Source organism: Benincasa hispida, chromosome 11 (genome assembly GCF_027475165.1).
Source record: "Benincasa hispida cultivar pf3 chromosome 11, pf3_genome.v1.1, whole genome shotgun sequence".
NCBI lineage: Eukaryota > Viridiplantae > Streptophyta > Magnoliopsida > Cucurbitales > Cucurbitaceae > Benincasa > Benincasa hispida.
Window position 1 is genome coordinate 72479851 of NC_143488.1, and position 13050 is coordinate 72492900.

Below are 13050 nucleotides of genomic sequence, written 5' to 3' on the forward strand. Positions count from 1 at the left end.
TGTGAGAAAAAAAAAAAAAAGTCTTTCTATTTCCAATTTCTTTTTCTTTTCACTTCCAACATGTATACATAAAATGGCTAAAATGCCCACAAAAAAAAATAAAAAACTTCAAAACCTAAAATCCCAAAAGGAAATTAAAGAAAAGAAAAGGAAAAAAAGAAAAAAGAAAAAGGATAGTTCCCTGTGTTGGAAGTTGCTGCCCTATGCAAAGATCACATGCTTTGCTCATAAATATATATAATATTATATATTTATATAAAAATATTATATACCCAAGAAAACGACAAAACAATGCCTTTTTCCATCAAAGACTTTGACCTAGCTTCCATCATTACGTGGCAACCTCTGATTCGGCCACGTAACTTCTCCTGTCAACATCTTCCCACACTAACTGTGACGTTATCTCGTCGTACTCCGGTACGTATTCCTGTCGTAATTACCACAAAAACATAAACTTATAGTTATAATCCCTTTTATTTAAAAAGAAAAAAAAAAGCTACAAATTCCCCATTCTTTAGGGGCCAGTTTCTAATTAATTAAATTCTTATGTGCCAGTTCATGTAATTAGAATATAATTAAAGCCTTTAAACCCCAATTAAGACCCAAAGATTATAGATTATATTTTAATTAAACAAGTGGGACACTGGGCATTTCCGTAGAAATGGGAAGGTGTAGGGGTTACCCTTATTAAAGGCTGTAATGTGAAGTTGGCTTTTGAATTAGAGACATAGTGCCCTTAAAAAAGTGATTAAAATAATTATAATAATTAATTTTGAAAAGAAAGAAAGAAAGAAAAAAAAAAAAAGGTACCTCAAGTTGTCTGACTAAAGCCTTGGCAGTTGGAGCAGACACAATAATACGACGTGCAGTTGGAGAAACAAAGCCTTCATCAACTGCCTTATCGATGAAACTTAGCAACGAATTGTAATATCCATCCACATTCAACAATCCCACCTGCAAAATTTTAATCATTCTTTTTTAATCAATTCTGTTCTTAATCAGTGTTTTATTTGAAAGAAAAAAAATCAAACAGCTTCCTTTGACCACCAATTTAATTCATTTCTTTTATTCTATTTTTCTAAAACTCCATCAATATATATATACAAGTCCAATCCATAATTGTGTCATGATTGGGACTTTGGAAGTGGAAATCTTTTAAGCTTCAAATCTTTCCCATGTGAACTGGGAGTAAGAAATCACATGTTTTGATTCTCTATTCCAAAGGATATTGTTGTATTGTCCCACGAATTAGGATTACGGGTTGACCCGTTATCCATATCGAACCAAATTTGACTTAACCCGATTACGCAACGACTAAATTTTTGGTTGTGATTGTGGTCAAAGGTTTAATTTATATCCTTTTAGGAAATGAAATGGGAGGAAAAGGGATTTTTTTATTTTTTTTTATTTTTTTTTAACTTGTTTCTCAAGCAAAAGGGTGTTGAAAAATGGGATCTTTTTTGGTGTGTTCTTTCCAAAAGACATGGGGAAAGGAAACCATATGGTTAATAATCATAGAATTATAAAATGGAGGACCAAACAAGAACATGGATATCATGTGAAAGAGCCATTATGATTTCAACAACTCTCAAACAGAGACAATGGATTTTTTTTTTTCCTTTTTTAAAATTTAATATCATTATGTCTTGAACACGACATGTCATCTATAGATGAGACCAAATGTCTCAACTGTCTGCCATTGTAGTGAAAATTCCCATGAATTTTAATGTAGCAAGCCCAAAGTATGTTCACACAAAAAATGGAAACAAAAAAAGTGAAGATTCTTTAATTAGTACTCACTGGCTTGCGATGGATTCCAAGTTGTGCCCATGTAATAACTTCAAGAAGCTCTTCAAGGGTCCCATATCCTCCTATGAGATTCAATTTTGTATGCAAAGTTAATTAACTCCATTTTTATTAAAAAAAAAAATTGTATTTTTGGCTTTGATATATGGAAGAATGTTCAATCAAAGAGTGTGAGTACCAGGTAAAGCAATGAAAGCATCGGCTTGTCGAGCCATCTCGGCCTTTCTTTGGTGCATATCCGACACCGGTTTGACTTCTCCAACGGTCTCTCCAGTTATCTAAACGTATCGAAATTTATAAACTTAGAAGCCATTCATTCAAAGCAAAGGAAAAAATGGTAAAAATGTAAACTTGTGTTTAATCTGTACCTCCACAGGCATTAGGGTTCTTGGGATTATTCTGAAAAAAACAAATAAAAAAAAAACACAAAGGTTATTAATAATCATTTGATGAACTTTCCTAGAAATGTTGGAAGTAATGTTCAAATTGACTACATAAAAGCTCAAAAGCCATAAATTCCTCAGCGTTATACAAATAATAATGAAATAGAACTGTCGGTTTCCAAAGAAAACATTAAAAAAACATAAATTTCTAGATTGAAAAAACATGAGCTTTATGTCCCCAACAAATGGAGGGGACAACATAAATCCAATAGACACTCCTCGTGATGAATGCAAGACCCAACATTCGAACCCCAAAGCTATGGCTTTCGAGTGGAATTCTTGAAAAGTCCCCATCTTTTCTCAGACAAGGAACTTGGGCTGTAAATTAATCTGTCTGAAACAGTAAAACACTTTTGACTTTGCCTCCGTTAAAAATCCATTCTTATTTCCCATCTTTACCATTCATTAGAAAAAGAACGTTAAAAGAATTGAAACTTTATGATAAAAGCTCGAAAACTACACCTAAGCTAATTAAGTTTGTTTGTGAAGTAAAGTACCCAAAAAAAAAATCATAATCATAAAAAATAATCAATGGTGTCTTGTATTTTATATTAAATTATCGCTCATCTGAAAAATTTAAGCTTGAATTACGAGAAAATGATATTACAAGATAGGAGTCAATGTTCTTTTTTTAGTACAAGAATGGTAGAAATGAAAATCAAACCTTCAACTTTTAAAAATATGTTAATAAGTTACTGAACTTAACTCAATCTAATAGCTTAAGTTTATCGGTTGCGATGAAATTAAAAAAAAAAAAAAATCAATTTATGGAGAGAGAGAGAGGGAGACAAACCCTAGAACGTGTCGCCCGCCATCATGAACAGCCTGAGAAACAAGACCCATCAATCCCACGCTCCCACCTCCATAAACAAGATCAATCCTTCTCTCCACCTTGAACACATTGAAAATTCAAGCACATCAATCAACACGTGTCATAGTTGAATCATTAAACAAGAAAAAGGAAAGTGAAAAAGGTTTTGATTTTTGAAATAAGAAATTGGGGAATTGGGGAAATGAAATGAGCATAGAAGAGTGTGAAGAGAAGATGGGTAAGTTTAAGGAAACCACGCTCATTCAAACTCTCATCATGTCAAGTAAGCACGTTTCGTTTTTAATTTCCCAGTTGAAAATATATTTATACAAAAAGCCCTTTAATTGTTTTAATTTACCATTTTTTTTTTTGTAAATTTTTCTTTTAAAAAAAGAGGGAAGTTCAAATTTTGATAATTAAGACTTCTTCTTTAGATCATGCAACAAGGCTGCTTAACTGACAGGCAGGTTACAGCTCAATCTCACTGTCTCTCTCTCATAAACCATATTCCCCGATAAGAAAAGCTTAAACCGATGAGTATGATATACGTAGAAAGAAAAGAGAAGACTTTTAGAGGAGGGAAAGAGATAAAGAAGAAAAGCTCCATTAGCCCATTAATAAAGAGGAATATCAAGGGAATGACTTTATGTCAAAACATGGTTGAATTTGCTTCCTAAAGTCAATAAATGATACTTGGGAATTTTTTTGAAATGGGTATTGAAAAAAATGCAAAAGCCATAAAACAAAAATGAAAGAATGAACATGCATGAAAAAAAAAAAAAGCCATGAAAATTGGATCTTAATTCAATTCCATACCAGTTCTTGGCCAAGTTCAATAGCTGCAGATTGGTAGCTAGGCTTCTTCCCAGAACTGCTTCCACAAAAAACACAAATTCTCTTGAATCTGGACCTTGTATCTTCCATTTCTTTGTTTTGTTTTTCTTTAAATTTGGTAAAGAAAATGAGTGATGTGGTTGAAGAAGGGAAAGAGAGAAGAGGGAAGAGAGGAGGTTTGAGAATGAAATCTGAGTCTTTTGTTAATTGTTTATATAAACACCAAGAACTCTCTCCTCAAACCCACGTTCACTTGGGGCTGTAGAAAAGCACTTTATTTTTTTTTTTTTTTTAAAAAAAGTTAAAATTTTAATTTCTTTATTTTCTTACGAAAAAAAGTTGAAAGAAACGGCATAATTTTGTTCTTTTCTGAAAATTTAAACTGAGTGGCTCTTTAATAGTTTTTTTTTTTTTTTTTTTTTTTAAAAAAAAAAAAGAATAGTGTGGAAAGTCGAAAAGAGGAAAATTTGGAGATAAAGTCTTTTTTCTTTTGGGTTTCTTAATTTATAATTTTACATATATATATATATATTTTTTTTTTTGGTCTTTGATTACGAATGTGTATGCGTTATCTACTACGCGTGGACCCATAAATCTGATTGAATAAGAATTTGACACGTGGATGGGATTTAATTTTTTATATTATTATAAGTTGGGTCCCACGTCGATCAAAATATTTTTAAGAATTACATAGCCTCATGTGATTTTAGTTTGTTAATTATAATTAGCATGAGAAAAATTACTATTATATGATAATTATAGTAGGTCAAATAACAAGGCTTTTTTGTGATTACATCCTTCGCTACAAGGAGAAGCCGCAAGAACAACGTTTTCAACACAACTATAATGAAGGAGAAATATTTATTTAAGTTTATCATTCTCAGGTCAAATTTTAGTTTGGATCAAATGTTCACTTAGATTTTTGAGCTTAGTACCAATTAATAAATATGAATTATATTTCAAAATTAGTTGGTGTGAGAAAAATACCCCGCGTAAGGTTCTTTCATTTTTTTCAATTTGTTGGATCTTCAACAGACTCTAATATTGGTATCAACACTATGGGACGTAATGATTACCTAATTTATCTACGTATTATCCCCCTCTACCTCACTCTTTAAAGCTCACTGTTGATGCAACAAAGCTCAAAAGTAGATGGAAATGAGGGAATATCATATTTGAGATTTCGTATGGATAATACCTGTTTTATCCATTTTAAGTTGACACTCACTTTTTCAAAGTTTCTTTTATGACATTGACACTATAAAAATGGACTATCAATCATTTGTTGATGTAATTGTGGACAAGCAATTGGTGAACTTTTAATTATTAGGATTTTTTTTTTCACATCTCACGGCTAGTAAGGTTGTGTATACTCTAGTCATTCATGGAACAAATTTTAGCTCGAAAATCACCTATCTTGTGCTCGTAAAAACCGTTCATTACAGATTCATAAATTTTCAAATCTGTGTCAAATATGACTTTAAACTTCAAAAAATGCTAATAGATATTTTAACATTTTATATTATGTATGATAATTTTCTAACTAAAAGTTCATGAACTTATTATTTTTTTAAGTTTAAATCCGCTCATAAAATTTCATAAATTAAACTAATAAATTTGACCCCTAATCTCTTAATTGATAGTGTATGTCAATTGAACTATGTCATGTGAGCAACTAGACATTATAATATAATAACTTACTTTTTCAATGTTTATTTATATTATTGGATTAATATAAGATTTTACCATAATTTTTAATTAGGTTTGTATTAGGTTTAAAGGTATATAACTTTTTTTAAAGCTAGTGGATTGCAAAAATTTTGCGCCCCACATTTTATTACGATTCCATAATACGGCTATTCAATAACAAACATAGTAAAATGGGATCCTCTACCATTGATAGATTATATTTACAGAAAAGTAAACATGGCCTAAAAATCTTTTAAATTTTGATGTTGATTTTTTTTTTTTTTCATTTTTACTTTTTTCTTATAAAATTGAATGAAATGAACTATTATTCTCTATCATAAAATCAAAAAATTTCTGATAAAAATATTCAATTGAAATTAATAATGATAATAAATCTAAAGCAAATTGATCCATAATATTTAAGTTTTATAGTTAATTAAATTGATTTGATTAATATTTGGTGTTAAAAACTATCTTATTTTTGTAGGTAATTGTTCGAATCAGTTGATCCATTCTTTGGATATTATTTGAATTATTTCCATTTGCACCTATAAATTGAGGAGGAATGTATCAAAAGAATCTCGTTTCCTTCCACATGACCTAAATTTTTATGGACAAGGTTGGTTTATAATGATCTTGTTTAAGATATATTTGTACTTCTAGAAGTCAAATTTATTCATAAATAATTTTCATTCATTTTGTTATCTATCCCTCTCTAAAAGATTTTAAAAAATTTAGGGGACATTTCGTGTACGATAAAAGGAGTTGATAACTATTGTGTGAGGAGTTAAATTATCTGAAAAGTTATTGTCTGTATTAGGGTGTAAAGTTGAGTTGAGTTGATAATTATTTGTGTGTTTGGGTGTTGAGTTGAGTTGAGTTGAGTTAGAAAGTTGGTGTTTGGGGTGCAGAGTTAAGTTGAGTTGAGTTAGATTAGGGTATCTGGTACAATTTTTCTAAATAAAATCGATTATGTTTTTTTTTTCTATTGTTGATTTTAATTTTCAACTATACAACCATTTTCCTAACTTTTTTAAGACAAAAAAAAATCAATTTTTTTTCTGTTCTTAAAACGTAAGAGACTCTCTACAAAGTATTTATATACTAAATACAAAATTTTCAATTCAATTTTTGAACACTCAATTACATAACACATTTTTTCTTCATTTCTAAATACTTAACACTCAAACATGAACACCAAATAATCTTAAAACATGGACAACATTTTTTCTCTTTTTGAAAAGTATAACATATTTAATTTTAATTACACAATTTGAACACTTAATCACGAAACAATTATATTTTCCCACCAAAATACATGCATATTCCAATAAAATGAACATTTTTTCTTCTGACTGACAATCACTTTTTAACTCCCAATTACTTTTATATATATATATATATATATATTTATATATTTAATCTTACTAACTTAACATTATTTTAAAAAAAATTAATATGTGCTCCACATAAATGTTCAAACACTCGATAACTTAATAGTTTATGTATATATAATGTGCATCGTCTATGTCAAAGTGTGCATAGAATATTTACCATTCATATCATATGATGTACAGAAGGTGATAGTGTAGTAAAGTTACATTCTTTAGAACATCACAAAATAATATATGATGGCCAAACATGTGCCCGTTTCAAAAAAACAAGTTCACAAAATATATATTGTTGGGTTGAAATATTAGGTGGTCAATTAAAGGGTCCGTGTAAGTAGGCGGATGAAATACTGTTTTTGTGCTTGTTTTGATACAACAAGGAAATAATCCGCCTTTTGTATATCTGTGCCAATGAAATTTATTTACCAACTATTTTTTTCTAAAAATTTTATTTACCAACTACTTTTTAAAATTTATTTACCAACTTTTTTTTTTAAATTTATTTACCAATTATTTTTTTGAAATTTATTTACTAACTATTTTTTTTAAAAAAAATTGTTTACCTATCAGGAATTTAATTGCACAACAAAATTGAAGAAGAGCAAAAAAACAAAAAAAAAAAAAAAAAACGACAACGGACGAATTTGTTATCGAAGCAACAAGAGGAAATCTATAAAAAAGAAGGAAAATAGTGGGTTGAACCAAACTAACTAAGGCTGTGAAGACATAGTAAAAGAAGGAAAAAAAACATAAAAGTAAGGAATCTTACAAAGGAAATTGAAACCCAAAATTCCCACTAAAAAAACCTACAGCTCTAACATATTCTCAGAAAATTGAAACCTGAAAATATAAGGGAAAACCTACTCGAGACATTGAAACCCAAAAATCCATTGAACATAAAAACCCTACAAATCTAACATATTCTTAGAAAATCGAAAGCTAAAACTCCAAGAAAAAAAACCTACTCGGGACATCGAAACCAAAAAATCCATTGAACAAAAAAATCCTACAGATCTAACATACAGATAAATCTGATTGGGGGCCAAACGCTATGTAGATAAATGCGCCTCAGAAAATTGTGGAAAATTCGAACATACAAGGAACAATAAAACATGGGGAGAAGACAAATTCAAAACCCATAACAAAAACTCCAAAAAAAATGTAGATCTGAATGAAAAAAATGAAAGAGGAAGAAGAAACTTAGACGAATCTACAACAAATAACTACATATGTATGGTAGATCTTTGAAAAAGAAATCATGTAAATAACCCTAGAAAAACATTTAGAGAAGAGCAAAGAGTGACTCAACAAGAAAAGACCCCTACAATCGAGCAAGAAAAGAAAATATGAGGGAGAGAAACGGAGGAGACTAAGAGGACGAATCAGATGGATGAAGAAGAAAGAAGATGAAAGAGATAAGAATAGGAGTAATGTGAAGAGACGAATGAGTGAGAGAGAAATGACATATGAGAGTTAAGAGGAATGTAATTTCAAATGCACTGAATTAGGGGAGTTAAATTCGGAGTAAAACCGCGAGTTTAATAACTCACTGTTTTTCTTTTATTAATGTGCGAACATTGTGTGAGCTTTTTTTGTCCACCCAACTCAATCCTTCCAATTTTACCAAACCCCCATTAGTAACTTTTTTAACAAAAAAAAAAAAACAGTTTTCAACACATCTTTTTCTTAATTTTTAATTTGAAATTTTTTTAAAAAGAAAATGAGGATCTCGAAAAACATGTCAATTTTAGAAAACAAAAATACTATTAAAATTGTCATAAAGATGTTCTTGGGTATTATTTCTTTCTTTTAACATTAAAAAAAATCAATTTTTCTTTTGAAATATATATATATATATAAAAAATAACATCTATATCTTCCATATCTTATATACATATCTATAAAATATAAAAATTCCAAATTTATTGAGAGGTATTGTAGTATGATCTTTAAGTTAAAAGGTGAAAATAATTAATTATTAATTTAAATAACTTTTTTTAAAAATGTGTATTCACAAGAATATACTATATGGTATATGCCATCCATATAAACTTGAATATATAATGTATAATATATGAACTTGAAATCTAGATATCTTGATCAACATATCTATGAAAATCATATATAATATCCATATATAATATAAGATAAACTTGAAATCTAGATATCTTGATCAACATCAATATTATATATGATTGTCATAGAAACTACCCTATATAATATATAATGTATTTTTAAAATTTTCATTACTCACTGCACGGTAGCATTCACATTCACTTATTTTTTTTAACCAAAAAAAAAAAAATCACTGCTCAGGTTGGTAAAATCATGGATTTTTTTTTTTATCAAAAAAATAAATTAACTGGCGTCTTTAGTTTGAAGATAGGGGCTATCTCTCTCAAGGCCAATAAAAAATATTAGTCTAAATAAGACTTTGATGTTAAGAACAATAGATAAATTAATTAAACTCTCAATTATATATATTTAATGTCTTATTAGTTCAATTCTTTATTATATTATAATTGCATATGTATTTAACCATAGGTTTCATTTGACCATGCCGTGTTGCCTACGTGTGAACAAGGTTGCTTTCCAACGCCCTCCAATGGAAAATACCCACTATTTATTAAAATAAATAATAATTAAAAAAAATTGTGTTTTGCACTTTTTATGATTATTAAAAAAGAGCAAACTAATTCATGCTTCCCAAATCTCCATCAATCTCCCCTAATTAAGTCTTTTATCTTGTGACCAGCCAATCAAACTGTAGAATTTTTAAATTTATTTGACTAATTACTTACCGATCGAGTTTGTACATGTACATTTTTCGTAGCTTTGAATATATGGAGATTACACAATATATATTACTATATGTTTAGATATAGATATTGAAAATATTTACTAGACGTGTGTTTTGCGATGACAAAATAAATAAAGTAGAGGATATATATATATATATATATATATATATTCATACAAATGTTATTGTCAATTAATGTATTTTTTTTTATAAAAAAAATAGGATATAGATCCATGTGGATAATAATATATACAAAAATATATGATTTGTTAATTTTATGGGTTGTCAGAGAATTGAAGTAGATGTTTAGCTAATAAGACTTGAGTTTTGTTTTGCTTTAGTGGTTGTAAAGTATTAAGTATTTGGAATTTGGAAAGTTGGTAGGATCTTAAATTTCTTTTGAAAGTGCATAAAAAATACTCATAAATTTAATAACAAGATTCAAATCATATATTATCTTTTGTAGAAGGTTCCTATATGCTCTTTTTAGGAATATATACATGATCTCACATATATAGAGATCACTTAATTCAATGTTTAACAGTATACACAAGTTAATGAATAGTTCTACAAATCACCAAATAATGAAAAGGAAATATTTTTAGTTCTGTATGTAAGCTTGCAATATAGAAGATGCATGAAACTCAAGAGAATGATCAAACAAGAAATAAAATATAAAGGAGTTGTTTTGTTTACTAGCTTGTTCTTCGTTCTTCTTTATTCTTCTTAGTTTTACAATGAAATTTCTAAGGTTTTTTTTTGGGAAGTCACACCACATCGTCATCATTATACCTTTGTCTGCTAGAATTCCGCATTTTGATTGATTGATGTGTTTTTAAAAATAAACTCTTAATTGAAATTAGAAAGAAAATTATTGAATAAATAAAGGAAAATTGTTGATAAAGCTTTATGCGTGTATAAAGGAAAGTGATATCTACGACACATTCTGGAGGATATGCGGCTGATGGACTTGGGGCTGTTCATCTTCTCAAATCACAAAATTTCCCAACTTTCATCTCATCATTTTGAAAAAAATTAGATAAAAAATTATAATTTTAATGTACACGTCGTGACACATCACCACCATTTGCTTGGCTCTTCACACTGGTTAGGTCAACTATGAAGGCTCACTTTATAAGCTCACCATAATTAGCTATGCCACTCCAATCAACTAGTTTAATTTTGGTTTTATATTTGGGAAGTGCTAAGACTTTATAATCTTTATAAAATATACTATCCTCTTGTTATAATTTATGTTACGTTGAAATTCTATATTATTTAAAACAAGCATTTGGTTAAAAAAAAAAAGAAATATCCATAAACTTAGAAATCATTTTGGTTTTTTTTAACAAGTTACTAAAGAAGGAATAAATCGATGCACCAAGATATTTCAACTAGGCTGATACCTCCTTAGCACCCTCATCATGTCTCGGAACCATAGCAATATATTACCAAAGGAAATAAAGAGTCAAGTACAAGAGAAGAACTAGAGAAAAGCTCAAAGAGAAGACATATAAAAGTTAGAAAAAAACCTTCCGGTCCAAAACAATGGAAGAGAGCTCATAATTACAAAAAAGGAAGATTTTGGCTTGTTCAAGCCACAAGCATCACTATGTAACAGTGATGAGATCGCTCTTGATGATTTTGGATTTAGAATTTGTGTGAATATACACAAGAGAACCATTTTGTTTGGACATGATGTTGAAAAAAAATATAGAAACCTCACAATCTTTTATAAGATACGTGAATCGTTCAACTTATTATCAACTAATTTTGAAATATAACTTCAATTGAAAATAATATAACTTCAATTGAAAATGGAAATGTTGAACTACTAAATCACGATTAGGTTACTACTTACCTTTCAAATTAAGAAGATGAATTGAGTGGGAACTTGCCATTATTGGCCGAACACATTAATCGACCACGATTCGATCTTTACTTAGTTAAGCCAAGTAGTCAATCTCGTCATCACTTCAATCCATCAATTACACGTACGATAGCAAGTAGCGCCAAGGCAAATCTATTTATCAAACTAGACCATTTCAGCTTAGTTAACAAGCTTTCACCAACTAACACTTCCCTATAGTCAACTCTAATTTGGAATGTGTCGGATGTCAAAATTAAGCAACAAATATTCAAGAAGTCCAACTATACATGTCGATCCCCTCGTTTTAAGGTTCAAATACAAATCATCGTTATTCAGTCACTACTACAAAAACTGTATTTATTGACTCTTTTTTGCAGTCAAGTATCAATGTTACTTAATGTTTTTAAAAACAACAAATAATCCAGTGTCAAGAATAAAATAAATTTTTTTACCGCTTAAAAGCGTCAAACTGTAATTTACTTGATACATTATAATTGTCGAGTATATGAGATCTCTTGACTTAGTTTAACTATCAAGTATCTAAATTCTTGACATTTATTATGGATCAAGTTTTTCATTACTTGATAGTTTTTACTTGTCAAATATAATTTCTTCTTGACACCTAGAAATTGGTAAGTTAAAAGGAATACTTGACACGTTTTGTTTGTCAAGCTTGTTTTTTTTTTCGCCAAAATTGTACTACTTGAAATTACCTGTATAATTTCCTGTTTTGAAGTCCAACAATGATACAAAAATTACAAACAACACATATATTGAACTCTTTAAACTTGTTCAATCCTTCGAAACTTTTCACCAACCTAGCTAAGAAAAGTGCATATATATATCCTTGAACATAGTTGTCGTCATATATACTTACAACATAAAATGTTAACAAAATTCATAACAAAGCCTATACATGAACAATATAGCTATTTTGTAAGTTTTATAGAAGACTATCAAACCCGCCATGCATATAAACAATTTCAAAAAGAATGTTCAATCCCAAATATAAACTAAAATCCCAAAAGAACAAACCCAAATATCTACAATTCAAAAAATTACACCAACTATATAGATCGATCTAGGTACTCCATATAATCAATACACACGTATCCAAAATTACAATATTAACATTCTACCCCTATATCCAATATCAACAATATATGCCTAACCCATATCTTCTAAAATTGAATGTCAATATCCAAAAAATACAGATAATCACCATCACATATGGGAACCCAAAAATTCAGCTAGCTCTACTCATACCTCGTCCAATTCAAATTGACTATACGAGTCCCTCGTATCAATCTAATATAAAACCCAAATATTGAAGTTAATACTTGTTTTGTCAAATGTTATATATTTGAACTATTGAGAATAATGCAAATAGGTATTAATTAACAACA

At 29.1% G+C, this 13050-nt stretch overlaps 1 protein-coding gene across 2 annotated transcripts; it reads right to left on the reverse strand.

The window, feature by feature from the left end:
• LOG7 (Putative lysine decarboxylase family protein) lies at window positions 1–4339 on the reverse strand. Of its 2 annotated transcripts, none has more exons than XM_039047747.2 (7): window positions 3877–4339; window positions 3043–3140; window positions 2175–2205; window positions 1985–2084; window positions 1801–1871; window positions 811–954; window positions 1–427 (listed from the first exon to the last, which is right to left on the reverse strand). In XM_039047747.2, the coding sequence occupies exons 1-7, from the start codon at window positions 3982–3984 to the stop codon at window positions 332–334; spliced, it is 648 nt and encodes a 215-aa protein (XP_038903675.1). In that variant the 5' UTR covers window positions 3985–4339; the 3' UTR covers window positions 1–331. The 2 variants fall into 2 exon arrangements, with proteins under 2 accessions (XP_038903675.1, XP_038903676.1); XM_039047748.2 differs by lacking the exon at window positions 3877–4339 and adding an exon at window positions 3522–3578.
• Between the last annotated feature and the right edge of the window lie 8711 nt (window positions 4340–13050).

Coding starts and splice junctions, on each gene's coding strand:
- LOG7 (XM_039047747.2), bottom strand. CDS start 3,984: ATGGAAGATACAAGGTCCAGATTCAAGAGAATTTGTGTTTTTTGTGGA. Junction 2,085..2,174: donor GAACCCTAATGCCTGTGGAG/GTACAGATTAAA, acceptor CGATACGTTTAG/ATAACTGGAGAGACCGTTGG. Junction 428..810: donor CTTTAGTCAGACAACTTGAG/GTACCTTTTTTT, acceptor TAATTACGACAG/GAATACGTACCGGAGTACGA.